The 27,355-nt window shown below is 42.2% G+C and overlaps 1 protein-coding gene across 4 annotated transcripts in view; it reads right to left on the bottom strand.

Annotated features, from left to right (window-relative positions):
• The window catches only part of TMC6 (transmembrane channel like 6), a 40,017-nt gene that overhangs the window by 8,856 nt on the left and 3,806 nt on the right, over positions 1-27,355 (bottom strand). Inside the window, exons 5-20 of one of the 4 annotated variants that reach the window (XR_005010218.1) lie at positions 25,974-26,079; positions 25,673-25,769; positions 18,967-19,227; positions 17,500-17,690; positions 16,387-16,531; positions 13,279-13,434; positions 12,270-12,442; positions 12,077-12,158; positions 10,837-10,934; positions 9,276-9,368; positions 8,510-8,585; positions 7,560-7,693; positions 6,952-7,128; positions 5,224-5,302; positions 4,580-4,675; positions 4,299-4,381 (exon numbers count right to left, since the gene is read on the bottom strand). Coding sequence is in view for 3 of the 4 variants with exons in the window: in XM_036756072.1 (XP_036611967.1) it covers positions 4,604-4,675; positions 5,224-5,302; positions 6,952-7,128; positions 7,560-7,693; positions 8,510-8,585; positions 9,276-9,368; positions 10,837-10,934; positions 12,077-12,158; positions 12,270-12,442; positions 13,279-13,434; positions 16,387-16,531; positions 17,500-17,690; positions 18,967-19,227; positions 25,673-25,769; positions 25,974-26,079 (1,940 nt within the window). In the remaining variant the exon portion in view is untranslated. Of the gene's footprint in view, positions 1-4,298; positions 4,382-4,574; positions 4,676-5,223; positions 5,303-6,951; positions 7,129-7,559; positions 7,694-8,509; positions 8,586-9,275; positions 9,369-10,836; positions 10,935-12,076; positions 12,159-12,269; positions 12,443-13,278; positions 13,435-16,386; positions 16,532-17,499; positions 17,691-18,966; positions 19,228-25,672; positions 25,770-25,973; positions 26,080-27,355 lie in introns of all 4 variants that reach the window. The other 3 variants (XM_036756072.1, XM_036756071.1, XM_036756073.1) reach the window with 3 other exon arrangements.

The raw sequence follows: 27,355 nt of genomic DNA, 5'->3' as shown, positions 1-27,355 counted from the left end.
AACCCCAAGGAGAATGTACATTGCTACTCAATCAACCACTCTCAACCCCTTTTAACAAACAAAAAACAAGGTAATCTTAACAAGGTATGTTTTTCTATTGTCATAGTCTGGTCATGAGTTCCATCCCACCAATTCTGAGCAATGCCCATGAGGTCAAATGTGCCTCCCAGTATTAGGCTCTCTACTTCACTGTGTTACTTTGTTCATTTGGGGTTAGACATCTAAGGCTATGAATCTTATCACCAAAACTCATTTCTGGAATTTTGTCTGCCTTTGATTACTGGGTATCTATCACTTCTATCTTCCTCTGTCATAGCTGCAGCTCTCACCAATACCCAGCTCAGAGGGAAAGAAGAGAATAAGCATTTATTGAGTACCTACTATGTGCTAGGCACTGTGCTAAGCGCTTTTTACACGTATTATCTCATTTGATTGTCACAGTCCTGAGAGGTAGGTGCTATTACTACCCCCAATTAACAAGTGAAGAAACTAAGGTAAGTGGAGGTTAAGTGACTTGCCCAAGGTCATACAACTAGCTAGTAAATGTCTGAGGCCATATTTGAACTCAGGTCTTCCTGACTCTGGGCCCAGGGCTCTTTTCACTGTGCCGCCAGCTGCCTCAATGCTTGTAGATGAACATCGACTGTCCTTTCTCTCTCCTCCACCCTTGTCAGAGAGGCAGCCCAGACCCGGAGCCAGCACAGACCTGGATTCAAATGGCATTTCTGGCACAAGCTGTGTGACCACAGACAAGTCACTTAACTTTGATGGGCCTTGTTTCCTTGTCTGCAAAGTGGAGATAAAAATAGCCATAGCTACAATGCACAGGGTTGTTGAGATCCAACCAAGCTAATGTTTGTCAAGTGCTTTATAAAACTTCAAAACCACTATGTAAATATTAGTTATCATTATAGGATAGTCCTTAGTTTGGACCCGTAATTTAGTTAGTGTAGGGAATTTTCAGTGAGGAAAGTAAGGAGCGGTTTTCTCATACTGATAAAATCACAAATCCAAAAGATGAAGATGATGATAAACGTAGGCAGTGTCTTGTCTTTTCTTTTTTTGAGGCAACTGGGGTTAAGTGATTTGCCCCGGGTCACATACCTAATAAGCATCTGAGGCTGGATTTGATCTCAGGTTCTCCTAAATTCAGAGCTGGTCCTCTATCCACTGCACCACATAGCGACCCCTGACTTAGGTAGTGTTTTAAGAGACTCACCTGGTGTACTGAAGATTTAAGTGATCAGTGGCCCTTCTTGACATCATATTCATGCACCCCTCCTTATTTTTATGCCTGGCCTGATGTCTATTATCAGAGAGTTACTGAATAAGGTTATTTCTGTTACGTCTTCCAAGGAATCTTAAATGAATTGAATATATGGATGGGAGACCTCTTTTTAGGTATATGTAAAGTGGCACATTTTCCCACCAAATCAAATGCTTTTTCGTAATCCAACCATTAAGCACAATGAGATCTTATGCTCTCTGTATCTTTCAGTCAATTTTGAGAGGGTAAGGCTGTGCTCTATTGTTGAATATCACTTGTGAAAGCCTACTTGTTCCCTACCAATACTCTCATCAAGGATGCCTCGACTCTGGGGGCAGTTTGGTGGCATAATGAGTAGAGCACCGGCCCTGGAGTCAGGAGGACCCGAGTTCAAACCCGGCCTCAGACGCTTGACACACTTACTAGCTGTGTGACCTTGGGCAAGTCACTTGACCCTAATTGCCCTGCCTACCCCCCTCCCAAAAAACAAACAAACAAAAAAAGGATGCCCGACTCACATATAGATGACCCTACATGAGATTTTGTACAGATAGAAGAGTAGGTATAGGATGGTGGTCATTGATGTTTTCCAAGTCACTTTCTTTTTCGTTAAAACCAATTTAAAGAAAGCTCGGCAAGCTATCCGACCATTCAAAGACAAAAATGAAAAGAAGATTGTAAAAAGAAGAAAAGTGGGGAAGGTTTGGTTCCACAAACACTCGGACCCTACTATTAAATCCATGAGGTGCTCCCGGAGGAGGTAAAAATTAACCACGAGGGAGAAAGGAGCTGGATTGGATCAAGTTTAGAGAGAAAGATGGAGACAACACAATTAGATTGGACACCGAGGGACCAATGACACCTGAAAGATGAGAAGAAACCAAAGACTTAGAAAAGATGATGATGATAGCAGATGATGGTAGCATGACATAGTGAATAGAGGGCCAGCCTTGTATTCATGGAGACCTGGGTTCAAGTCCCGCCTTTCACAAATAATAGTATTTATTCTTTAAGACTTTAAGTTACAAGATTGCTGATCTACATCCTTAGAAGAGATATAAGTGGGTTTGTCAGACTGTGATGATGGATCACAGATCCAAGTCCTCCCTCCACCCATCCCTCAGCAAAACAAAGCAAAAAACACACACTGACACTTATGTGACACTTTTAAGGTTCACAAAGGTTTACAATTTTTGTAAAATATATATTGTTTCATTGGATTCTCACAACTCCTTGAGATAGGCACTACTAATGCTATTATCCCATTCTACAGGTGAGGAAACTGAAGTTTAAGGAGCCAAGACTTGCCCCTGGTTACGTAGCTAGAAAGTGTCAGAGGAAGGGTTCGACCAGGCATGTGCTGGAGCAACCCTGAACCCCAACACATTGCGAAATTTTCAGTTTGGGCATTTCTACCTCAGAAATCAGCAAACACTACAAATCAAGGCTTGATTTATTGTTTTGTTGATTTCTAGACTTAAGAAAATCATGGGGGAAAAATGTTAAAAATGCAAATTAAATTTGTATGTCATGCATTTTCAGAGAACCTGTAATTAAACATTTACCAGCATACCCCTAGATTCAAACCTGAGTCTCTCCTGACTTAAAGTTCAGCCATCTTTCTACTACATCACCTGCAGCCTCCAGTGCAGACGAGGTAAACCCTGAGGCTTAGTGGGAATCTAAATATCAAAGTTATTAAAGTTGAAGTGAGACCGTCATGTCACCTAGCCTAGTGCTTGTAGAAGAAAGGGAAAAAGTGAGAAAAATGCACACGCAAAAACTGTATGTCACTAATGGGCAGCTAAGAAGAAAATCAGGCAATTCAAAAATTAGGGTCTAATTTCATTTCTACTTTTTTTTCAATATATTTTAAGTAAAATGATGTGTGCGCAGACTTATATAAATAAAAATAATTTTGAATTTTACCTCTTGCTTTCTATAGCAAAGATCCAGGCTTAGTCAATTTTTATACAGACCTTTAATCAACACAGAGGGGTTTGGCTAAACTAAGAAATGACCAGACTTTCTGATAGAAGGGCCAACAGAATTTCAATTCATTCTTTTTCCTAATTTTATGGGCAGCTAGGGGTCATAATGAGATAAAGTGCCTGGTCTGGAGTCAGGAAGACTTGAATTCAAATCCAGCCTTAGATACCTACTAGCTATGTGACCTTGGGGCAAGCCACTTAATCCTGTTCGCCTCAGTTTCCTCATCTGTGAAATGAGCTGGAAAAGGAAATGGCAAACCATTCCAGTATCTTTGCCAAGAAAACCCAAAATGGGGTCATGAGAAAAGTCTGAAATGACTGAACAACAAAATACTATAAATAGCATGATAGCTAGAAAAAGATGTATATGTGTATATAAAACCTTCCCCTACACCCCCTTCAGTCCCAATACACACACACATACACACACACACACAGGCCGCTCATATTTAGTGAGTCTATGACCAGAGGCAGTTGTAAAACTATAGAATGTCAGAGCTAGCTGGAAGAGACTTTAGAGGTCCTCAAGTCCAACGTTCTCATTTTACAGATAAGGAAACTGAGACCCAGAGATGGGAAATAACTTGTTCAGGGCTATAACCTTCCCTAGTTAAGAGAAATAAGGAGTAGAAACAGAGGCTCCTTGACCAATGAGATGATAACAACAAGAACTCCTCCTCCTCCTCCTCCTGCTACTACTACTGTGAGGTGGGTGGTATTATTATCCCAATTTTACAGATGAGAAAGATTGAATAATTTTGCCCAGGGTAGCAGAGTGAGTAAGCATCTGAGTCAGGATTTGAACTCAAGTCTTCTTGACTCCGAATCAAGCACTCTTTCCGCTACAGTATCTTATATCACCACATCATCCTTAACCCAGGGTAGGGCTGTACATAGAATAGAGATCTCCTCTGGAATTGTAGCCAGGGAGGTAACTAGCAAGGGAGTCAGGGGTGTGGGGAGGAAGAAAGAGGACCAGACCCACAGTCAGAAGGGATAGGTCTGACCCCCGACTGTGTGACCCTAGGCAAATCACTTACCCTCTCTGAGGCTCAAGAGGCTTCATCTGTGAAATAAGGATCTAATACCTGCCCCCTCGTGAGAGGCTGTGTGCAAAAGTGCCCTGTGCAATAGAGAATTATCAGAAGACGTTGCCAGCACTGGGCTCCTGGCAAAATATTCTAGTCCTCAAGAAAATGCCAGTCCTTTGCCCGGGCTAGACCCAGCTAGTCCAGGCCTGCGTCTCCCCTCCCTTCTTATGTCCGCTACCCCTGCCACCATCCCGGGCTCCCCTCCCCTCCATTCTGGCCTCTCACCTCACCTGCAGTCTCTTAGCTTCAGCCCCTCAGCTGGGGGTTGCCCTCTTCTCATAAAGGGAGTGAAGCTTGTTGATAAGGAAGATTTTGTCCTCTCCCTCCTGGAAGAGCAGAGACACAGAGGAGACAAGAAGGGTAAGAGAGAGGGATGTGGCCCAAGTGAGCAGAGGGGACAAGATTGTAGCTTCCCCCCTCCCCACCACCATACATATACATAGATGCACACACACACATAGATGCACATAACACATACACATGTGGGCACACACAAACCACATGAACCTGTGTGTGTGCACTGCATACACATAAGTGCAATATCACATACATGCATTGCACACACCAACACATATATTGCAGGCACACCCCATATACATAGGTGTGCAACACCACATGTATACATGCACACAAACCACACGCAAACACACGCCATATACACATATGCACACACATACGTCTGTGCATATATCACGTGCACACCCACGCACATACATATACCACATGCACACACAAAATACACACGTGTACATACATGTCACAAATGTCGATTGTATATGTACATACATCACATACACATAGTGCCTACACATGCCACATGTACATGCATGCACACCCCCCACATATACATGCATACACACACACAGAGTCTTACATTACTAATCTGCTCCTTGAGGAGGCAGATAACTTTCCGCTGTCCCTTCACCACCTGGATATTGAAGTAGATCACAGCCCTAAAAATAAAAAACCACAAAAATTCAAAAACTATTCTTTGCATTGAAGGTAGCTGTAGTGGCCCCTGGACGCCCTGGGAAACTGATGTTCACTGAACCTGGGGCTCATTCGCTTAGAGTGTGATGTGCAGAAGTGGCGATAGCAGGTTCTCTCCTGCAGGCTAGTGAGCTGCCCTCCCACACCCTGCGCAGTCTATACCCCGTATCCTAGCTGATCCTAAAGGACATAAGCCAGGAAAATGAAGGAAACAGGCAGCTTAGGCAGCACAGAAGACGGAGCATCGGACCAAGAGGTAAGAAGAGCAGAGTTCAAATCTGGCCTCAGGCACTTACTGGCTGCATGACCCTAAGCAAAACATCCATCTGTCTCAGATTCTTCGTATGTAAAATGAGGATTATAATAGGACCTACCTTCCAGGGTTGTTACAAGGATCAAATGAAGTATTAGTGAAGCACTTTGTAAACCATATGTGTATGTGGTGTATATGCAGCATTTGCTTGTGGTATGTACATACACACGTGCATGCGGTATATGTGTGCATGTGGTATATGTACATATGTGTATGGAGTGTGCACATGTGTGTATGTGGTGTATGTGCAGTGTTTGAGGTATGTATGTACACATGTGCATGTGGTGTGTATGTGCATGTGGCATATGTACGTGTGTGTATGGGGTGTGCACACATATGTGTATGTGGTGTATGTGCAGTGTTTTCTTGTGGTATGTATGTACACATGTGCATGTGGTATATGTATGTATATGTATGGGGTGTGCACACATGTATATGTGGTATGTGCAGTGTTTGAGGTATGTATGTACACATGTGTATGTGGTGTGTATGTGCATGTGGCATATGTGTGTGTGTATGGGGTGTGCACACATATGCGTATGTGGTGTATGTGCAGTGTTTGAGGTATGTATGTACACATGTGCATGTGGTGTGTATGTGCATGTGGCATATGTACGTGTGTGTATGGGGTGTGCACACATGTGTATGTGGTATGTGCACACATGTGTAAACCATAATATCATGATAAATAGGACCTAACATAAAGGTTAGCCTAATGAGTCAATGATGCACCATTCCCATAAATAGGGGCAATGACTCTTAGTGAGCAGGGCCCTGTAACAGGTGCTATGTAGGGGGCACAGGGGGACAGATCATTTGTATCGTTTCCAGGAATACAGATGGAATGCCTTGCCTTCCATCTCTTTTAATAGGGAGAGGAGATGGGATACTAGACAGGCTCTTACAACCATTTAGTCTCACGTACTCGTTTTACAAACAAGAAACCAAGAACCAGATGGGGAAGAGAAGTGGCACAATTACCTATCTTCAGACAGAGGCCAGACGACCATTTGTCAGGATGTTGGAGGGGATCTCTATCGAAGTACAGACTAGATGGCCTCTGAGAGACTTTTTAATTCTATGATCTAGTAACAGGTCCTGAGTCATGCGTATTTATATGACTGACCCTTCGCTCACAATATACAAGATGGATGGACAGGATAATCTGGGATCAAGAAGATGGCAGTGGGGGGAACCTATGAACCATAATCTGAGGGTGTGGAATTGTTTCAGAGAAAATAGAGGAGGTCAGAGGATCATTTCCCAACTCCCTCCCCACCTACAGCCCTTTCTACTCACAGAAGCACAGCTGATAACAGGAAAATAAAAAAGGTATTTTCCACCAGATACTGGTGGATCCAGGTAAACCAAACAACACTGGGACTGGACTCCTCCAGGTGACGAATCCAGACTTTGCCAGCCTCATACATGGTGTCCAAGGTCCGGAAGGGGCCACAAGTCCTGGAAGGCCTCACTCTGGGGAGGAGAGATTACATAAGCAATGTGAACCTTACAGAGTTATCCTCAGACCCTAAAATAATGCAAAGGCCAGATGCCTCCCTCCCAGCTCCTAGCTCTATTCTTCATCACTTCCAACTTGGAAGAGTTGGCCCAGGGGTGGGGAACCTGCTGTCTCAAGGCCACATGTGGTCCTCAAGGTCCTCAAGTGCAACCCAGTGATTCCATCAAAGGGCCACACTTGAGGACCTAGAGAGCCACGCATGGCCTTGAGGCTGCAGGTTCCCCACCCCTGTATGGCCCTTCACAGACACTCAATTGAAATGTCTTCCTCACTCTCACTCTGGTCTCACCATCCAGTCCTATCCCTATATCCTAAGAGAAACTGGCAGCAAGACAAAGCAAATTAACAAATCCCAAAGCCAACCCTCCCAGAAATGTCAACTTACTGCCAGATAGCATAGGAGAGGAATATGGCTGCCCCCAAGAAGGAGGGGAAGCAGAGGAGAGTGATGAAAATAGTGGTCATATGCGAAGCTCTCCAGGGTTTCCTAGGTGCCTGGCAATTTGCCATCAGACTGATCTAGAAAAGAAAAAATAGATTGCTTTCCATAGTTCCCCTCTCTCTCTCTCTCTCTCTCTCTCTCTCTCTCTCTTTCTCTCTCTCTCTCTCTCTCCATCGTTCAGGTCTAGAAATCTGGGGAAGGAGGGAGGAAAGTGTACAGGCAGACCAATAGAGTCCAAAGGGCTTTGGAGAGACAGGAGGGCTGGGGAAAATAGGGGATAAAGAAGGAAGATTGTTTAAGGAAAAGCAGATACATAAGGGAAGCAGAAGGTGGGGGCAGGTGATCCTATGCTCCAGCAAGTTTCCAAATAGAAAGAGGATGGCTCCCCAGAAACAATTTAGAGCTAGGACACGAGCAGAAACTGAAGTGTCTTGAAAAGGGTCAGAGTCAAGTACACACCCCACAATAACAACATACACACTTCTACATTTCTTTGAGGTTTAAGGAGGAGGGAGGGGGGGAACCTGCAGTCTTAAGGCCACACGTGGCCTTCTAAATCCTTAAGTGTGGCCTTTTGACTGAATCCAAATTTTACAGAACAAAGTTGTTCTGTATCTAACCTCTTTTCCTCAAAGTAACCCTGAAAAGTAGGTGTTGAATCCGTTTTATAAGTGAGCCTTGCTTGCTGTGTAGATACAGATCAGCCCACAATCCCAGCCAGAAGATAATTCCTGAAACTACAATTCCTTCCTCCAGGGTTAATGTTGGATTGTAAGCTCCTTGAGGGAAAGGACTGTCTTTTGCCTCTATCTCCCGCATTTGGCACAGTGCCTGGCATACAGTAGGTGCTTAATAAATGTTTATTGAGTGTCTATGCAGCAGGGCCTCATTACCTTCTTGACATAGAACAGGAACAGGAGCTTGAGAAGCTGGACAGCAGGGAGAAGAGGGGAGAAGAGAACACCCAACCTGCAGGGAGAAAAGCAGAAGAGAAAGACCCCTCCAATTCTAGAACTACAAACGTCTGCTTGCAGCCCCCGCCCCACCCCCACCCCGGCCCCAGCTCCTGTCCTGTGAGTCAGAAAGCTGAAGGCCCCATGTCTAAAGAGGTCATGGAGCAGGAGTCCTGTGGGTCAGGGGAGGCCTTTCATATGAGCAGTCATTTAGCACACTCGAGGGCCTATGGCGGACTTTGCTGTAGAGCAGATCTTCTGTTCATTAATGGGAATGTCCACAGATCCCCTCCTCCCTGACATCCAGGTCATCATAGGGGAAAGCATGGAATCCAGGCCTGGGCCAGACCCTTAAAAATAACCCCAAGGCCTCCTCACTGCACCTAGCGGTGGATCTGACCCCACCTCATAGGGGCAACAATGGACAACAAATAAAAGCCTCTCTCTTCTTCTCTTGGCCTCTAAGGACACTGGGCAAGGGCTAGATGGAAAACTGCAGAGTCTCCCCCTTAGCGCATAGGGGAGCACGGGAACGTGTATGGTCCCCATCCTTGGACTGAAGAGCCCAAGAGGAGGCCGCCCTACCTGTGGGACGCCCCAGCACACCTTTGGAGAGAAAGCATCTCTTCCACCTCAGAACCAAGGAGCTCCGTGAGGCAGCTGCTTGGTGGACCACAGTGGGGGAAGTCTGGATGGGAGAACTCACCAGGTCAGGGTCTGCCCGTAAATCAGCTCCAGCACATTTCGAGCAACATCAAACTCTGGTTTCCGATCTCGCTTCAGTCTCTCTGTAATGAGCCTAAAGGGCAGAAGCAGTAATTGTGAGGCTCAAACAGGCACGTGGCTGTCTAATGATCAATGGCCTAACCAATAGCCATTCACTCAGAGGGGCTATAATCCAGGCCTTGAGAGCAGAAAAAAATGTAGATGTCCCTCACTTCTCTCACTAGGTAGGTCCAAAAATCTGAAAGACTGAGAGGTCTGCACAACTTAATTTAACCAACATGTGTAAAAGACGTCCCAGGAGTTTCTGTCAGCTAGGTGGCACAGTGGTCAGACTGCTGGACCTGGAATCAGCCTTCTGCCTCAGTTTCCTCATCTATAACATGGGAATGATCACAGCACATAGCTCTCAGGGTTGTTGTGAGGACCAAATGAGACTGTGTCTGAAATGTGCTTTGCAAATCTTAAAGATAAGAATAGTTACCAAAGCTAGCATTCATATAGCTGTGTAAGCACCATATAATAATTATAATAGCTAGCACTTACAAAGCACTTTAAAGTTTGTAAACTGCATTGTGGATAACAATCTCATTTTATTCTCACAACAACCCCTTTTTACAGATGGAAAGTAGAGGGAGACAGAGGTTAAATGACTTGCCCAGTGTCATAATGCTAGCTATTATTATCATCATTCGAAGAGATAAGAACATCAGATGTTATTATATTGACTAGGGTTTAATCCTAATTAATTAGCTGTGTGACCATGGGGGAGGTCAGCTTCCCTATTTGGACCTCAGTAGCCTCCCATGTAAAATGAGGGAGTTTGACTTAATTTCTAAAAGGCTCCTGTGGCAATATGATTCTATAATCTTCAGGGAGCATGGGGTTTGTGCAAGATCACTGAACTGGGAATTGTACAAACCCATGATCTTTCACCACGTGTCACTTTGAGACGAAGAATGCCAGCATTTGTTATACTGAATTAATGTGGGAATGAGTCATTTGCACATGGGAGGAAAGGGGACAAAGAGAGGCTAAGTGTCTTGCCAGAGGTTACAGAGTAAGTCAACAGACTCCTCAAAGAGAGTACTATAGAGCTTAAAGTCTTTTTAAAATTTTTTGTTTTTCCCTTCACCTATATTAATACTAATAACCCTTTCATAGCACTTTAAGGTTTGCAGAACTCTCCTTTTTATCTTCTTTGATCTTTTCAACAACCTTATGAGGTAGGTGCTACTCTTATCTCCATCTTATAATTGAAGAAACTGAGTCTGGGAAAGGTTAAGTGACAGACCAAGGGCCACATAATTGAGTATCAGAGCCAAGACTTAGAGTCTGGGTCTTCTGGACTCCAATCCAGCACTCTTATCTTCTATGTCATGCTGGTTTGTGCTAAGTAAGAGCTTTCCAAAATCACTATGTTGGAGAAGGCAGAAATGGGGAGAGAAACCTAAGGGCAAGAAATGGGAGGGGAGAGGGAGGCACCAAATGGTCCCTCCAAGTCCATCCCAGATTTAACTCTATGCTTCTGCTGTCTCTCTTACCTCCAGACCAGCTCCCCAAAGAGGGTGTCCACCAGCGTGAAGATGAAGTCCATCACCATGAAGCGATAGAGCTCCTGCCCCACAAACGTCTCCCAGCACTGATAATGATCAAAAGAATTCTTTAACGGTACTTTCACTTGTAGGCTTTGTGTTTACAAAGCACTTCCTTACAGGTTATTTTATTTCACTTATTATTTATTTTATTTAATTCTCACCACTACTGTAAGAGATAGTGATACTTCTGCAAAGAGTATTAGTCAGCCGATGGGTCTCTGAGCTCTCTTCCAGCCCTACGAGACTAACATTCTCTTACTCCACTCTTTGTTGATAAAGAAACAGTCTCAGAGCAGGGAAATTACTTGTCCAAAGTCATGACTGGGACCATAACTCAAACCCAATCCTTCTGACTCCTAGACTTTCCAACTGCCTCCATGATGAAATAAAAGTCACCTCAGGGACAGGGATACTTTGCTCACCCCCATGTCTGAGTACAGCTAATATCTTCCTAATTCTTTTTGGGGGGGGTGGGGAGAAGGGGAAGTGGTGAGAAATGTTCTAAAAACAAACAGGTCTCAATCAATATCCCTTATGATGCCCACCATATTCAATTCAACTCAGCAAACGTGATGTGCCTATGTACGAGGCACAGCATGCAGACTGTGTGCCCTCTTGGCTCCCAGAAATATTTTTCTTAAAAAAAATGTAAGAAGTGACGAGCTCAATAATTTTAGAAAAACCTAGAAAGACCTGAGCAACATAATGAAGAGTGAATGAGCAAACCGAAGAGAACATTGTATACGCTAAGAGCAATATTGTTTTAAGAATGACTTTAAATGAATAAGTTATTTTGATTACTATAAATTACCAATTAACTATAAAGGATATATGAAGAAAGATGCTATCTGCATCCAGAGGAAGAACCGATAAATAGAAGTATATATGAGTATATATAGAATAGTGTGTGTGTGTGTGTGTGTGTGTGTGTGTCTAATGGTAGCCATCTCTAGGGGGTAAGAGAGGGGAAGAGAAAGAAAAAGAAATTCACATGATAATTTTATTGTATATTTGCAAGGAATTGCAAGTTGTGCATAGGAGATTTGTAGTTTCATGTGTAAATCACTGTTTTTTATCATACTGTTATGGAAATGCTTGTTTTATTGCATAAATTAAAAGTAAAATTTAATAATGAAAAATATTCTTAAAAGAAAAGAAAAAGAAATGTCTTTCTTGGCCCCCTTACCTGGTCTTCCAGTGATCTAACCTTGCGGCCCATCCAGTGATAACAGAGAAGTCCCAGAATAACCATTTTAAGAATCAGGTTCCTGAGAAAAGGGGTAGAATGAATGAGGGATGCTGTGGGTGGGGGAGTATTTGGCAGGCAAATCAGTCAGACCCTCAAAGGGTGGCAATGGGAGAAGATAGCCCTGCCCTACCTGCAAATGGCCACATACACCTCCAGAACGGGAGAATCGTTTTGCTCGCAGAGGGCTAGGACATTGTAGAGATAGGGAACCACCAAGTTGATGATACAGACCACGAGGGGCAGAGCCAGCAGATGGGCTTCCTGGAGTTTCTCACTGATCGTACTGGTCCTAATCTCATGGTTCTATGGGTGGAATGATAAGGGAACAAGCTCACTCACCTAGAGGAGGTAAGGTCAGGTTAACCCTGGGGCATGTGAGGCATTTTTCTGGCAGAGTAAATCACTAGGCTGAGCCTTGGAGAGGGAGGTACATTGAGGTAAAAAGTCTACAGGGTTGGGGGTGGATCAAAGAGATGGGCACTCAAGATCCTGTCCTCCCTTCAAAAAACATCTATAAGCAGGAGCAGCTAGGTGGCGCAGTGAATGGAGCACTGGACCTGGAGTCAGGAGGACCTGAGTTCAAATTTGGCCTCAGACACTTGACACTTATTAGCTGTGTGACCTTGGGCAAATCACTTTACTCAAATTGCCTTGCCTTCCCCCCTCCAAAAAAATTCCCAAACATCTGCAAGCTATGAACTAATTACCCAAAATCCCGTTGACACTAAAGGCCTAGGTAGGAGAGAAAAACCAGGGAGAAGGAGAAAGACAGGAAATAATAACTAACAGTTATCTAATGCGTTAAGGTTTGCAAAGCCCTTGACAAATTATCTCAGAGAAGACCGAAGAGAAAGAAAGGGAAAAGAAAGGGATGAGGTCCACAGAGGGAGGAGTGGAAGGGTGCTAACGACGCCATGAGTAACAGTCATGTGCTGATGCTGGGCCCATAGTCCAAGGTTCAGGCTCTCAGGGCAGAGGAAAGGACAGTCTAAGATATGAAACAGAAGGGACCACAAAGAGGAGGAGGAAACCCTTGAGATGGAGGCCCTCTGGAGCAGTCTTTACCAGGTAGCTCCAGCCCTGACTCCCAGCCCCCTCCCACTCCCAGGATCAAAGTAACCCCAAGTTGGAGGTCTCACTTCATGCATATACTCTGAGAATGAGTAGACAGCAATGGCACAGCCCAGGGCAGAACCCAGGGACAGCAGCCACACCAGGAACAGCACCACCATCTGCCTCAGTCTTCCACACACGCTTTTTGGGCGTTGCTTCAGCTGCCACTCAGCCAACAGCTCCTGCCAGGAGGACCACAGGTCAGTCAGTGCCCAGGGCCCTCCCACACCACAGCAAGGACCCAGAAAGGCAGTGTCTGCATGGAAGAACAAGGAGAGAAGGGACAGGTGGGAAGCGACAGGAACGTAAGAAGCTACAACCATTCTAGGGTCACAGCTGGTTGGTAGAGTCCCTTAAGGACTGACATTCCCACAGCCACTGCTTTAGCCCTACCTATTGAGCCCTGGCTCCACACCCCTCATTCCTGGAAGGCTCCTAGAAGAACCTCCTAGCTTGTCTCCTTGACTCTAAGGCTCCAACTAATCTTCCTCAACAACTCTCAGAAAGCATTTTCCTGGCAATCACCTTGTGAGACAGATATTACAATTAATATCCCCATTTTATGGAAGAGGAAAACAAATCTCAAAGAAGTTAAGTAACTTGTCCAAGGTCACATAGCAATTCAGCATCAGAACTTCTGCTTAAACCCTTCCACTTAAACCCGGATCTTTTCCTTATGTCACTGTTGTACTCAAGAACCTGCAATGACTCCCAGCATTCTGTCATTTTAAAAAAACAGCTTGGTCACTTTTTAAAGTCCCTCCACCACCACTTCATCTCCAACCCTCAATTCTCCACACCTTACCTCTCTCAGGAAGCTAATGGTGGAGGTGGGGGTGGGGGGGTGAGGGGGTGGGGAGGAGAAGCATCAAAATGGAGTCAGAGACCCTCGGGTCAGATCCTGACTGCCTGATGCTTACTATCTGAGTGACCTTAGGTAAGTCATGTCATCACCTGGTCCATGGTCCCCTCATCTATAAAATGAGGGGTTGGATGAGGTGGAATTCTGGGGTCCCTTCCAGCTCTAGCTCTGTGATCCTATGATTCCTCAACGAGGCTTCTCTTCTCCAACTAGCTGAATCTTCTCACCTTGCCCATACAAGGGCTGCTTATTTAATTACATGCCCACCTCTTGGAATGCCTTCCTTCCTTATATCCTTCCTCAATTAGCATTAAAAAGTCCCCACATCTTTCCCAACAGTATGAATAGGCAATTAAAAAAAAATGAATGTAAGCTATTGACAACCATTTGAATGTTGCCAATTAGTAATAATAAGAGAAATGTTGACATTAAAACAACTCTTGAGATTTCATCTCATACCAATCAGGTTGGTAAAGATGATGAAAGACAGAAAACAGTACATGATGGAGGGGCCATGAGAAAAAGGAGACACAAATGGATTGTAGATGAAGTCGTGAATTTGATGGGGTGCTAGAGTACTTTTGCTTGGACCCCAATTTTAAAAATCACATTTCTCCCTTAGCCTCAAAACACTATCCCTGACAGTTTTCTTCCCAGCCCAAGGACATTATGCCTAGCAATAACTCATGAATGGCCCAAAGTAACACAAACTACCTTTCCCTGCAATTACTCATGAGAGGCTCCCCAGTAAAATAAACTATCTTCCCCCATCACAATAACAAGCTGACCTCTGAAGAAATTCTCTTGCAAAAACAAGACTATTTTGTAACCACAGAATTATCATGTATTGATTTCCAGTTATCATATTCAATCCAGAAGTCAAGCTATAGACGTCAACTCTCAAAGCTATCTCACTACAGACGTAGTAGACCAAAAGTACACCCTGAGAAACTCCCTCCCCTGGTTTCCAGTAGTGAATGACACCAGTGACCAAAGTTATAGGCTATCACCTAATTAGCATATCTTCCAGATAATGCACTACTTTTCCTATATAAGCTTTAGCATCATTCTTGTTAAGATGTGAGTTCCTTAAGGAGCCTAGGAGTTCCTTAAGGAGTTCTGCCCACTGTAATAGCATAACGATAGATCTTTGCCACATTGACCTGAAGAATTATTGAGTCCATGAATTCATTCCAGACAACCTTCTCCCATACTTCAGTCCTTGAGGGGTCCCTGAAACCCCCCTCAAACCTCATCAAAGGTCCAATCATTCTGGAAAATAATTTGGAATCGTACCCAAAACGTCACTAAAATGTGCATCCCCTTTGACACAGTGATCCTTAGGGATATACCGCAAATAGGTCAAAGGCAGAGGGGACGATCTGATGTCTCATCTAAACAAAAATATTTACAACAGATCTGTTTGCTTTTGAATTAAAAGAAAAGTGATTTGTTTACTCTTCTGTAAACTCTTCTGTTTTTGGTACCTTTATTTTTGAGTATATTATTTTCCTCAAGACCAGCAAATCATAACTTGAAAAAAAAAGAAAAAAAGGAAAATAAGCAATTCGACAAAACTAACTAGCATGTCAGTCTAGACTGATGTCAAGTGAAACTTTCCAAATTCATGGTCCCCCACTTATTTGAAGAAGGGAGGGAGGAGCATCTCTTCAGTTTCACTCCCACTCTATCTTTAGGAAGCCATTCCAAGAGCTCTAATCCATACTCCTTCGGTGTGTGTTTATCTTTGGGCTCTTCGGCCTACTCTGTGGGTGTACCACCTCCCTAATCAGCCTGGAAAGTCCCAGAAGGCCAAGATTGTGTTTTCCCCATTTTGTATCCTTCTCACAGTGTTCAGTGCACAAAGGGAACTCCGATTGTTGAAAGCGACTAAATGACAGAACTGGACGTAATATTCCACAACACATAGAATTCCTGCCAGCAGGAACCATCAGGATAGGTGTAGACTCTCCTACTTAATGCCTGAGGCAGCCTACACACAGGGAAAACCAGCACAAATGCATCTAGGCTCCATGCATTGAAAGATCTGTCCAGATATCCAACTTAAGCCTGTTATCTAAAGTAAAGCCTTCTTTTGGGCAGTTCCAGACTATTACTTCTGGTCTGGTTTTCAGCATCAGATCTCAGGCAGAGTTTGAAAGTTGCTTGGATTAGTGAGTCGTGGGGTAGGACAATGTGCATGTGGGAGAGATGGGGGGTATTTTGTAATAAGAGAAATGACTGATCCCAGTAATCCCTGGGCCCCACTCACCTTCAACTGTGTCCTAATGTTGTCATGCTGTAAACGGGAAGCCCATTTTTGGGTTACCCGGTAGTCCCAGGAGCAGAAGACAGTGAGGGCATGGACTCCAAGGGTACTGCCCACCTGGTAGCTTTTCCCAAAGGAGTGAGACATGCTGGGGAAAGGAGGAGATGTGGAGGTGAGGCAGAGTGAGAGGAGCCAGAGAGAGGAAGATGGGGGGGGAGGCGGAACAAGAGACCGAGGGGGGAAGTCTGGATTTGTCTTTGATTGTATAAAGAGCTGGCTGTCTTGTAGAAACAGGATTAGACACTTCTCCTTGGCTCCACAAGGCAGAACTATGAGGAGCAGGTAGATAAACTGAAGTAGGCTTGCAATTGACATAAAGAAAGATTTCCTAACAATTAAAACTGGGGAGCAAGGTGGTGCAATGGATAGAGCACGGGCCCTGGAGCCAGGAGGACCCGAGTTCAAATCTGGCCTCAGACACTTAACTAGCTGTGTGACCCTGGGCGAGTCACCTAACCCTGATTGCTTAAAAAAAACTATCCAAAAGTTAAACAGGCTGCCTTGGGAGTTGTGGGTTCTCCCATCTCAGAGGTCATCAAGTAAAATTTGTTTATTGTTCACTCATTTTCAGTTGTATCCAACTCTTCATGACCCCATTTGGTATTTTCTTTGGCAGAGACTCTGGAGTAGTTTGCCATTTCCTTCTCCAGCTCATTTTATAGATAAGGAAACTAAGACAAACAGTGGTTAAGTGGTTTGCCCAGGGTCACACAGCTACTAAGTGTCTGAGGCTGGATTTGAACTCAGGTCTTCCTGACTCCAGGCCTGGCACTCTGTCCACTGTGACACCTCACTGCCAAGTCTAAAGAACACTATTCTGGTGTGTTTGTAGAGGAGGTTCTTTCAGATAAAGCTTGGACTAGATAACCTCTGAGGATCCTTACTCTTCTTACATTCTGTAATTCTGTCAAAAGGAGGAAGAGAGGTCAGGGAGGTGAAGCAGAAGAGAAGACAATTTTGGAGTAAATTGTATAAAAGTGAAGGAGGGTTGACAAGACAAGATACTGATGTTGGGGGAGAGGCTCCCCTGAGGGAGCAGGAAGAGTCTTTCCTTACCTGTATACGAGGGTGATGCAGGTGATAAAGAAGGAAATACCAACGGTAAAGAGGTAAGCCAGGGGCATGTTATACGGCAGATGGACTGCCCCTGGAGGGCAGTGGTCACTGTTCTGATGGGAGGAGCATGGCTGGTTCAAGGTGAAGTTACTGTAGTAACCATAGTACATCACTGTGTGGGTGAATCGGCCCTGCAAAAACAGGGGTAAGATAGCTCAGAAGGAAAGTCAGTGCACCCTTCGCTGCCCTATTCCACCCATCCCATCTGTAACCAAACTGAGTGGGGAAGCAGAAGAAGGAAAAGATAGTAGTGAGCAGAAACACAGACCTGAGGGGCAAATTAAAAAATAAAAAAGGAAAGACCCATAGACTTAGACAAAGTTAGGTCCACTAGAAGAATACAAATGAGAAAACAAAATCCTATGTTTCACAGTGGGAAGGTAGCTCAGGGGTCATATAGTTCAGCCCTATCCAAAAAAGAAATCCTTCATTAACATCCTGGACAACCTCCCTGTGGAGTCCATCCTTCTTTTAGACAGTTAGATTGTTAGGAAGTTCCTCGTTATGAGCAGGGATTTATCTACATGTCACTCCTACCTACTTCTCCTAGCCCTGCCTTTTGGGACTACGCAGAAAGAATTGGATCCTTGATCCAATTCAGATATTTCAAGGAGAAGAATCCTTAATCTCTCCTTAAGTCCCCTCTCCTCCAAGCCAAGCAGTTCTTTCCAAAAAATCCTCTTACAGCATGGTTCTAAGTCCTCTTGCCCCCCTGGTTGGCCCTCCCATGGATGCCACCTAGTTTGTCAATATCCTGCCTGTAATGTGGCGCGCAGAACAGAAGAAGCCCTCCAGATAGAGTCTGACCATTGGACTACTCACTGCCTCTTTGTTCTGGACGCGCTGCATCAATTTCATCACATCATACTCTATAGCTATCGCATCACATGGTTGACTAATGGCTAAGATTAAGTATATTCATGCTGAGCTATCAAAAAGCTATCAAAATCCATTTATCTTTTTACATATGTACCACTTTCTAAACACACAGAGTCCAAGTCCAGTCCCCTAATCTCAACATTTGTAAGGGAGTGAAATAGAATAAAAAATACTTTCCCCCACAGAAGGGGAAAAGATGACCCCGTACATATAGCCCAATGGGTACATGGGGAAAGGAGAGGCTTTTTTCCTCATACGTGTGTGTGTGTTTGTGGCCATTTTTAGCATCAGTCGGCAAAGTAAGGCTAAGCTTCTTATACCGACTGTATTCCCAAGTCACTGTCAAAGCAGATCCCACAAAGCCCTGGTTAGGAAAGGGCTGGGCAAAGAAAATGAAGAAGTACCCACGGACAAAGAAGAGAGAGAGGGAAGAGAGTCAGAAAGACAATCCCACTCCTGGGGGCGGAGGAAAAGGTCTTATGTTCAACAAAAGGCTTAGTACTAACCAACTTGGTTCCCTATACTCACCCCACCAGTGAAGAGTTCCAGGCCTGTGAACGACTGGGAAACAGGGGACTCTGAAGTTGGGGGAAAGGCCACCTGTACGGCCACAATGAAGGGCAGCAGCAGGAGGAGGAGCAGGACATTGAAGGAGACCAAGGTCTTGAGGAAGAGGAAGTAGGAGAGGACACTGGAGCCAAACTGGCCACTAATTTGCTTCAGGTGGCCACGCCAGGGTTTCAGGGCATGCAGACCAGAGAGAAGTCCATACCACAAGCTGCGGAAAGCCTGTGGGAACAAGAATAGTGTCAATAATAATAATGATAATAAATAATGATTGTCATTAGGACTTAAAGGTTTGCAAAGTGCTTTAGAAATATGATCTTACTTAATCCTCACAACAACCCTGGGAGATAGGGGTTATTATCCTCATTTTATTTTTTATGTATTTATTCTATTTTATTTTTATTTTATTATTATCCTCATTTTACATAATAGGAAACTGAGGCAGACAGAGGTTAAGTGACTTGGCTAAGGACACTCAACAAGTAAGCATCTGAGGATAGATTTGAACCTGACTTCAGCATGCCACTAGGTAGGGCACTAGAGTCATACCTCTAGATCCACTCTATGGAGACAGGCTAGGGAAAGTCCATTAAAGGACTTGTAGGCAGAACTATCTTAGGGAAAAGCTCAGACCTTGAGAATCAGAAGACCAGAGATCCAGGCCCAGCCCCACAACTGACTTGCTGTCAATCTCTTAACTACTCTGGGCTTCAGCTGTCTCATTTAAAACAGATTCATCACTGTTTCCCCTTTCTAAATGGCTTTAAAAAGGTACCAACTGTCCTAGACTCTCTCAAAGAAAGAGAGGAGGTGGTACAAGGTAAAAGAGGTCATGGGACTATCTTCGTCATAGAAAGCCACCTAGAAGAGATTAGCCTGGGTGGAGTCAAGGGTCTGGTATAACCTCAGTGAGAAGCTGCATTTTTTCTATTCAGAACTACTAGCGTGGGAGGCAGAGCCAAGATGGCAAAAGGCAGGGATTCACCCAAGCTCTCCCAGACTCCCCTCCAAACAACTTTAAAATGATGCCTTGAAACAAGTGGAAGAACCAGCAAAAGGCCAGGGAGAAACAACTTTCCAGTCTAGGACAAATTAGACAGTCAGCAGAGTGAGGGTGGACCACAGCTAGTACAGGCCCCAAGCCAGCAGCACACCTTGGGGGCAAGCGCATCAGCAGAGTGGGCTTCCTGAGCTCTCAGCCCAGGGGGCCAGAAAAAGATTACAGGGGTCACTCTGCTGACACTGGGTGCAGGACTCTGTTATATTGGCCACACTTGGTTCTGGGTGACAGTCCCAGGCTGAGGAGCACTAGCAGGAGTGGGGACCCTGGTCACAGTTCCAGGGCAGAAAAGAATACTTGTGGCTGCTCACAGACCAGAGCATAGGCCAGAAGAGCAGTGATCATACCCTTCCTTACATTCAATAAAGGGCTGTGGAAATATAGGTTAAAAATTAACTGGAAACTAAATAATCTAATCCTAAAGAGTGAGTGGATCAAAGAACAAATCACAGAAACAATGAACAGTTTCAGTAAGGGGATGACAATGAGACAACATACTAAAATGTATTGGATACAGCCAAAGCAGTACTTAGGTGAAAATGTATATCTCTAGATGCTTACATCAATAAAATAGAGGATCAATGAATCAGACATGCAACTAAAAGAAAAAACTAGAAAGAAAAACAAATTTAAAATCTCCAATTAAATATCAAATTGAAAAACCTGAAAAACAAAGGAGAGAGTAGTAAAACTGAAAGTAAGAAAGCCATTGAACTAATAAATAAAACTAGGAGATGGTTTTACGAAGAAAAAATATATAGATAAATCATTGGTTAATTTGATTTTTAAAAAGAAAAACCAAATTACCAGTATCAAAAATGAAAAGGGTGAATTCACCACCAATAAAGATGAAATTAAAGCAATTATTTGGAGCTATTTTGCCCAATTGTATGCCAATCGATCTAAAAATCTTAGTGAAATGGATACTTACAAAAATATAAATTGCTCAGGTTAACAGAAGAGGAAGTAGAATACTTAAATAACCCTATCTTAGAAAAAGGAATTGAACAAGCCATCAATGAGCTCCCTAAGAAAACAACCCCAGGACCAAATGGATTCACAAGTGAATTCTACCAAATATTTAAAAAAAATTATGATACTATATAAATTATTTGGAAAAACAGGTAAAGAAAGAGTCCTAAATTCCTCCTACAACACAACTATGGTGCTGATACCTAAGCCTGGAAGAGCAAAAACAGAGAAAGAAAACTACAGACAAATTCCTTAATGAATATTGATGAAAAAAATTTAAATAAAATTCTAGCAGGGAGATTACAGCAATATATCACAAAGATCGCAAACTATGACCAGGAATGCAGGGCTTGTTTAATATTAGGCGAACTATCAGATATTGAACGTATCAATAACAAAACCAAGAGAAATCAGTTTATTATTTCAATAGATGCAGAAAAAACTTTTGACAAAAATACAATACTCATTCCTATGAAAAACACTAGAAAGCATAGGAATAAATGGAGCTTTTTAAAAAAAAATGACAAGTAGTATATATCTAAAACCATCCATAAGCATTATCTGTAACGGAGATAAACTAGAAGCCTTCCCAATGAGATAGAGGTGAAGCAAGGATGCCCATTTTCACCACTATTATTCAATATTGTACTAGAAATGCTAGCGATAACAATAAGAGTAGGAAAAGAAATTAAAGAATTAAAATAGGTAATAAAGAAACAAAATCATCACTCTTTTCAGATGATATGATGATATACTTAGAGAATCTTAGAAAAACAACTAAAAAACTAGTTGAAATAACAACTTTAGCAAAGTCGCAGGATATAAAATAAACCTACACAAATCATCAGCATTTCTATATATAACCAACAAAGTCCAGCAGGAAGAGATGGAAAGAGAAATTCCACTTGACTGTAGATAATATAAAATATTTGGGAGACTACCTACCAAGAAAATCCAGGAACTATATGAACACAATTACAAAACCCTTTTCACACAAATAAGTCATATCTAAACAACTGGAAAAATATAAATTGCTTAAGGGTAGGCCAAGCAACATAAAAAAAAATGACAATTCTACCTAAATCAATTTACTTATTCAATGCTATACAAATCAAACTACCAAAAAATCGTTTTATAGAGCTAGAAAAAATAATAACAAAATTCATCTGGAAGAACAAAAGATCAAGAATATCAAGGGAATTAATGAAAAAAAATGTAAAGAAAGGTGGTCTAGCAGTACCAGATTTCAAGCTGTATTACAAAGCTTTAATCATGAAAATGATCTGGTACTGGCTAAGAAATAAAGTGGTGGATCAGTGGAACAAATTGGGGACATAATACACAGTAGTAAACAATCATAATAATCTAGTGTTTGATAAACACATGGACTCAAACTTTTGGGACAAGAACTCACTATCTGACAAAAATTGCTGAGAAAACTGAAAGCAGTTTAGCAGAAACTAGGTAGATACCAACATCTCACACTGTATATCAAGAAAAGATCAAAATGGATACATGAGTTAGACATAAAAGGTGATATCATAAGCAAATTAGGAGAACATAGAATATTTTACCTGTTAGATTTATGGATAATGGAAGAATTTATGAGATCGAGAGCATTACAGGATGTAAAATAGGTAATTTTGATTACATTTAATTAAAAAGTTTTTGCACAAACAAAACCAATGCAGCCAAGATTAGAAGGAAAGCAGGAAACTGGGGGGGGGGGGGGAATTTTACATCATGTTTCTCTGATAAAGGCCTCATATATCAAATGTGTAGAGAACAGAGTCAAATTTGTAAAAATATGAATAATTCCTCAATTGATAGTCAAAGGACATGAACAGGCAGTTTTTAGAAGAAGAAATCAAATCTATAGTCATACAAAAAAATGCTCTAAATCACTATTGATCAGAAAAATGAGAATTAAAGCAACTCTGAGGAACCACCTATCAGATTAGCTAATATGATAGAAATGGAAAATGACAAATGTTGGAGGGGTTGTTGAAAAACTGTGACACCAATGCACTGTTGGTGGAGCTCTGAACTGATCCAACCATTCTGGAGAGCAATTTAGAACTATGCCTAAAAGGCTATAAAACTATGCATACTCTTTGACCCCTACTAGGTCTGTATCCCAAAGAATTAAAAAAAAAAAAAGGACTTATATGTACAAAACAATTTATACTAGCTCTTTTCTCGTGGCACAGAATTGGAAATTGAGGGAATGTCCATCATTTAGGGAATGACTGAACAAGTTGTAGTATATGATTGTGATGGAATACCATTTTGCTATAAGAAATGATGAGCAGAATGCTTTAAGAAAAACCTGGGAAAACTTACATGAACTGATAAAAAGTAACTTGAGCAGAACCAGGAGAACACTGTACACAATAACAGCAATATTATACAATGGTCAACTGTAAATAACAGTTATTCTCAGAAATACAATGATCCGAGACAATTCCTGAAAGATTTATCATGAAAAATGCTATCTACCCTCAGAGAAAGAACTAATGGAGTCTGAATGCAGATAAAAGCATACTTTTTTTTTTACTTTATTTTTCTTGGGTTTGTTTTTAGGGGGGGCAGTCTGTGTTTTTTTTCCATAACATGACTAATATGGAAATGTTTTGCATGACTCTACACTTATAACCTATATTAAATTGCTTGCCTTCTCAATGAGGGAAGAAGGCAGGGAGGGAGGGAGAGAGAGAATTTGGAATTCAAAATTTTTAAAAACAAATGCTAAAAATTATTTTTACATGTAATTGGGGGAAAAATAAAATATTAAATAATTTTTTAAAATGCTATCCACTTCCAGAGAAGGAATTGCTGGAATCTTTATACAAATTGAAACATACTTTTTTTTTAACTTTCTTTACTATTCTTGTTTTTTTGGTCTGCATTTTCATTTGCAATATGGCTAATATGGAAATGTTTTACACGACTGCACATGTATAATCTATATCAAATTGCTTGCTTTCTCAAGGAGGGGGAGTGGGGAGGGAGAGAGGGAGAGAATTTAGAACCCAAAATATTTTTTAAAAACTAATGTCAGAAAAAAAATTCTTCACATCCTGGCCTTTTCCAGACTTCTTACATGACTGCCTTCTGAGTACTCTACAATTCAGCTACCCTGGCCTACTGACCTGCTTGTGCTTCCTCCCACACTACACTCCCATCTCCAATCTATCTCTGTGCTTTTGAACTGACTGTTTGTTACCCCCTGCCTAGAATGTACTCCCTCCTCACTTCCATATCGTTTCCCTGACTTCCTGAAAGACTCCATTTAAATCCTACCATCTGCAGAAGACCTTTCCTGTTCCCCCAAGTTATTAATGACTTTTTCTTTCAGATTACCTTCATCTACTCCACATATATCTTATATGGACCTAATTATTTGCATGTTGTTTCTTACATTAGAATGTGACATCTTGGAGGTCAGGGGCTATGTTTTTGCCTTTCTTTGTATCCCTAGCACTTAGCATAACAGCTGCAGCAAATAAATAAACAAATAAATAAATGCTTGCTGATGGAGAGGTGTGTCTAAAAAAATAAAAATAAATTAAAAAGAATTGTTAGCACTTAGATCCCAAGAATCATTTCAATTCCATGCAACGAACATTTATTATCAATTGGTGTTGAGTTGAGTAATAGTAATAGCCCACAAATATACGGTCCCTTAGGGTTTATAATGCAGCCTTCCCCACAACAAGCAAATGAAACTGATAAGACAAGTATTGTATTTCTATTTCACAGATGGGAAAACTGAGGTTCAGAGATCTTAAGTGAATTGTCCAAGATTATATATACCAAATAGTCAAACCTGGGTCTTCTAATTGGTTTTTCTTTGTCTTTCTTTCTTTCTTTCTTTTTTTAAAATAGCACGCCTCAGTTTGTATTCAGACAATATTGGTTCTTTCCCTGGAGGTGGACAGCATGCTTTGTCATTAGTACTTTGGGATTTTCTTGCATCATTGTATTGCTGAGAACATCTAAGTCATTCAGTTTACTATGGTACAGTATTGCCATTACTGTGTACAATATTCTACTGGTTTTGCTCACTTCACTTTGCATCAGTTCATGTAAATCTTTCCAGGTTTTTCTAAAATTTGCATGCTCATCATTTCTTATAGCACATTAATATTCCACCACAACCATACATCGCAGCTTGTTTAGCCATTCCCCAACTGATGATCATCCCTTTGATTTCCAAGTCTTAACCACCACAAAAAGAGCTGCTATAAATATTTTTATACAAATAGGTCCTTTTCCCTTTTTTTTTTTATATATCTTTGGGACATACACCTAGCAGTGATATTGCTGGATCAAAGGATATACAGTTTTATAGTCCTTTGGGTGTACTTCCAAATTGCTCTCCAGAATGGTTGGATCAGTCTGCAACTCCACAAACAGTACAATAGTGTCCGACTTTTCCCACATCCCCTCCAACATTTATCATTTTCCCTTTTTTGTCATATTAGCCATTCTGATTGGGTTTTCCACTAGTTCTTCCTCTCCCTTTTGCTCTCCCTCAAAGGTCTGGGGAACAAGGTGACTTTAACATGGAGCAGGCACAAGAGAAGAAAAAAGGAGTGAGGGGAAGAAGACAACACACAAAACAGTACTTACTATGATACAATGATACTTGAGGCGACTACAGCAGTACAACTGGGTCTGGCTGCCCTGCTGGTGCCTCTGTCTTCCCCTCTGGATACAGGTGTCCTGTCTTAAAAGCAGAAGAAGGCCATCAGTACTTCAAGGGTGGTCAGGGGGTGGAGATGGTAGCAATTCCTTCCAGTTGGGTAGGCTCCAGCCCTGCTCAGTGAATCACTCTCACATACCTAGGAGTTCTCTATTCCTGGGTGACTGGGGAAGAAGGAGGTTAAATGAAGAACTTGGGTCAGGGTTGAGGCCAGGGGAGCATACTAACCGGAGGCAGCGTTTCTCAGCCAGGCTCACGGGCATGTCCCGCAGCATGTGATTCCTCTGGGTCATTGTCAGGCCCTGCAGTTCCTTCACCAACAAGCTCCGCTTCTCTGTTAAGGAGTAAGCACTGAGAATGGATTGAAGCTCAGGGAACTTGAGCCATCAGTCACATTTCCCACCCTTTTCCCGATGGAGGAGCATATGGACTCTTATTTTCTAAGCATATCTCATTGATCTGGAGTAGACATTCCCAAAGTGGGGGATACCCCTGGGGGCACTGGAATGATGGGGGGGCAGTAGTAACCTTGGGTACAGTTGGGGGGCATTGAATAAAAATAAGGGGGCAGTGGAAGCAAAATGAAAGAAGAGAAGATAAGAAAATTTTGAAAAACCATCTGTATATGTTTCATCTATTGTGTAAGACTTAAAGTCATAGTGATTACAGTATTGTCCAAATAAGCACACAAAATGCAAGTTATAACTGATCAGTGGTCAAGTCTGCCCACAGGTCTTAACAAGGAAGTGTGGGCAGGCAATTGTGTGGATCACTGTTGGGAAGTCCAGAATGCATCAGAAAGACTATGTGCATGTAATGACTTGCTTATAATACAATACTATATGGTTACATGACACAATATTGCATCATCAAAATTTCAATGCAGCAAAAAAACACAAATTTACAATAAATTGTTAAATTTAAGATGTCATTTTTAAAAAAATTATCTTTTTTTTGGAAATGACACAAATTTCAAAAAACCAATAAAGGGTTAAAGAAAGTAGATTGGGAAGGGGGTGGGGCTGAGTAATTTTCTTTAAAAGGGGGCAGTAGGCCAAATAAGTTTGGAAACCTCTGATCTGGAGCAAAAAAGAGAGAAACTTCTAGGCTGAAGCTAACCCATACCTCATACACCCTAAGAATCCTCTTTCTAAAGAGAAACTAGAGATGGCAAGACGAAAGCTTGTAGATTAAAACGCAACAGGATAACAGTCTTTCAAGCCATTTAATTGTAAACCATGGACTTCCCAGGTCTTGCAACAAGGTATGTTGAAAAGCCCAGAAAAGGATATGAAGTGCAGGGGATTACATTCAAACTTTAAAGGGGGAAAGGCCCTCCAACAGGGCTGAGTAAAGTACTGATTTAGTGGAAACAATTGAAATCAATGGACTGTTGCAATAACTTTCTAATTTTTCTCCCTGACTCAAGTATCCTCTATAGCCACCAAAGTGATATTTGTAAACTATGGGTCTGACAGTGTCAACCGGCCTCCCCTCCACAACTCAATAAGCTACAGTGGTTACTATATCCTCCAGGATCAATTATAAAGTCCTTTGTTTTTCACTGAAGCTCTTTGCATCTTAGCTCCTTCAGATCTTCCTAGCTTTTT

This window comes from Trichosurus vulpecula, chromosome 4 (assembly GCF_011100635.1).
Source record: "Trichosurus vulpecula isolate mTriVul1 chromosome 4, mTriVul1.pri, whole genome shotgun sequence".
In the NCBI taxonomy this organism is placed as follows: domain Eukaryota; kingdom Metazoa; phylum Chordata; class Mammalia; order Diprotodontia; family Phalangeridae; genus Trichosurus; species Trichosurus vulpecula.
This window is presented reverse-complemented; position numbering and strand designations above follow the sequence as displayed.